Source organism: Ciona intestinalis, chromosome 7, assembly GCF_000224145.3.
Source record: "Ciona intestinalis chromosome 7, KH, whole genome shotgun sequence".
NCBI classification, from domain to species: Eukaryota; Metazoa; Chordata; class Ascidiacea; order Phlebobranchia; family Cionidae; genus Ciona; species Ciona intestinalis.
This window is the reverse complement of record NC_020172.2, coordinates 651,915-653,247: the sequence shown is the minus strand read 5'-3', so window position 1 is coordinate 653,247 and position 1,333 is coordinate 651,915. Positions and strand designations below refer to the sequence as shown.

The window sequence follows — 1,333 nt, the reverse complement described above, 5'->3', positions numbered from 1 at the left end:
TTTAAGGCACCAGTCATTTCGATGGCGTGGGTTCGAATCCCACCGCTGCCACATTTTTTATATTTTTTTGTTTAGTTTTAGTATTTGTGTTCGTGTCGGGATGTTTTATTTTTGATTCAGCTTAGATGTTCTGCCACCGACTGCATTGACCACGCATGACAGATTGAATCCATGGTAGAAAAAACGAAACCTGATCGAAAATGCAATTATGCAAAAGCAAGTGATAATCAAATGTTTTAATATGCAATATACAAAATTATTACGTTTAAAACTTAAGTTCTATTTAAGCATTTACTGTAAGTCACCTCCTAAGCGAACAAAGCCTATGTATTTTACTTACCTGCATGTATATCGTTGGAAACCCTTCCCGGCCACAATTGCGAGCACCAAAACTAACGATACCTTGCACCTCCCACCTACCAGTTGTGGATGACTGACACATTAAAGCCCCGCCTGAGTCGCCCTGTAGATCAAACCATAGGCTATGTTTTTTCTGAGATTTCATACTAAAATAATCCTTCCCATAAGTACACGGACTCGATATTTAGGCAACAGAAGATATGGTAACCAATAACCATAGCATGGTCCATTTTCAAATGTTTTTAGTATGCAATGATATAGTAGGGTGGGTAAGATGTCCCATATTTTCACTCTCTGTCAACTCATTTCGTAGAAAACATAGAATATTTACTTAATTGCTTAACCGTATTCTTTCAACGCTAAAATAGCATTGTTAGTTTTTTAAAGAGCGGTTAAGGAAATAAAGGATATTTTGTGCTAATGGTATTCACCATAGCCTACCCCACAAAATATAAATCGAGAGATTTAGGCCGAGAATGCGTAATACACAGTGCTGTGAGGTAGGATGAAAATACTAATTTATGCTAATCGTGTTTGGACAATTTTCAACACTCTAACACGGTCGCAAGGCTAAGTTTATAATTCTGGAAATGTTCTTTGTCTACAAATAAATGGGACAAGAAAAGAGAATGAAAATATGTACCTTTTTACCCCAGCCTACTACTTGTTAAATACTTTCATACCGCACACGTGTCTCTTAATCGTTCCCCTCCCACGCACAGTATCATGTAAGTTGCTGAGTAAAAGTATGTGTATTTGCAAACGTCGTTGTTGATTACACGAACAATAAGTTGCTTTAAATTCGTATTCGGCGGTCCAACACCTGAATGCAATTACATGTTAGTTAAAGTGTTTATGATTTGCGCATTTTATGCCTCTTGCCGTTTGTTGTTCTCCCACCAGCGACGTTATACAACTCTCCCGGCTGCACCGAAAGCTTCATCATACTCCGGCAAGCAGGCGGGTGCCACCG

General features: G+C 38.6%; 1 protein-coding gene across 4 annotated transcripts in view; it reads right to left on the bottom strand.

Moving 5' to 3' along the window:
- Positions 1–92: 92 nt before the first annotated feature.
- Positions 93–1,333, bottom strand: part of LOC100185068 (transmembrane protease serine 9-like) — a 22,142-nt gene continuing 20,901 nt past the window's right edge. For all 4 annotated transcript variants that reach the window (XM_026835024.1, XM_026835025.1, XM_026835022.1 and 1 more), the window contains 3 exons: positions 1,044–1,183; positions 341–463; positions 93–190 (listed from right to left, as the gene is read on the bottom strand). In XM_026835024.1, the coding sequence (XP_026690825.1) occupies positions 1,157–1,183 (27 nt within the window). In that variant the 3' untranslated portion in view covers positions 93–190; positions 341–463; positions 1,044–1,156. The remainder of the gene's footprint in view (positions 191–340; positions 464–1,043; positions 1,184–1,333) is intronic.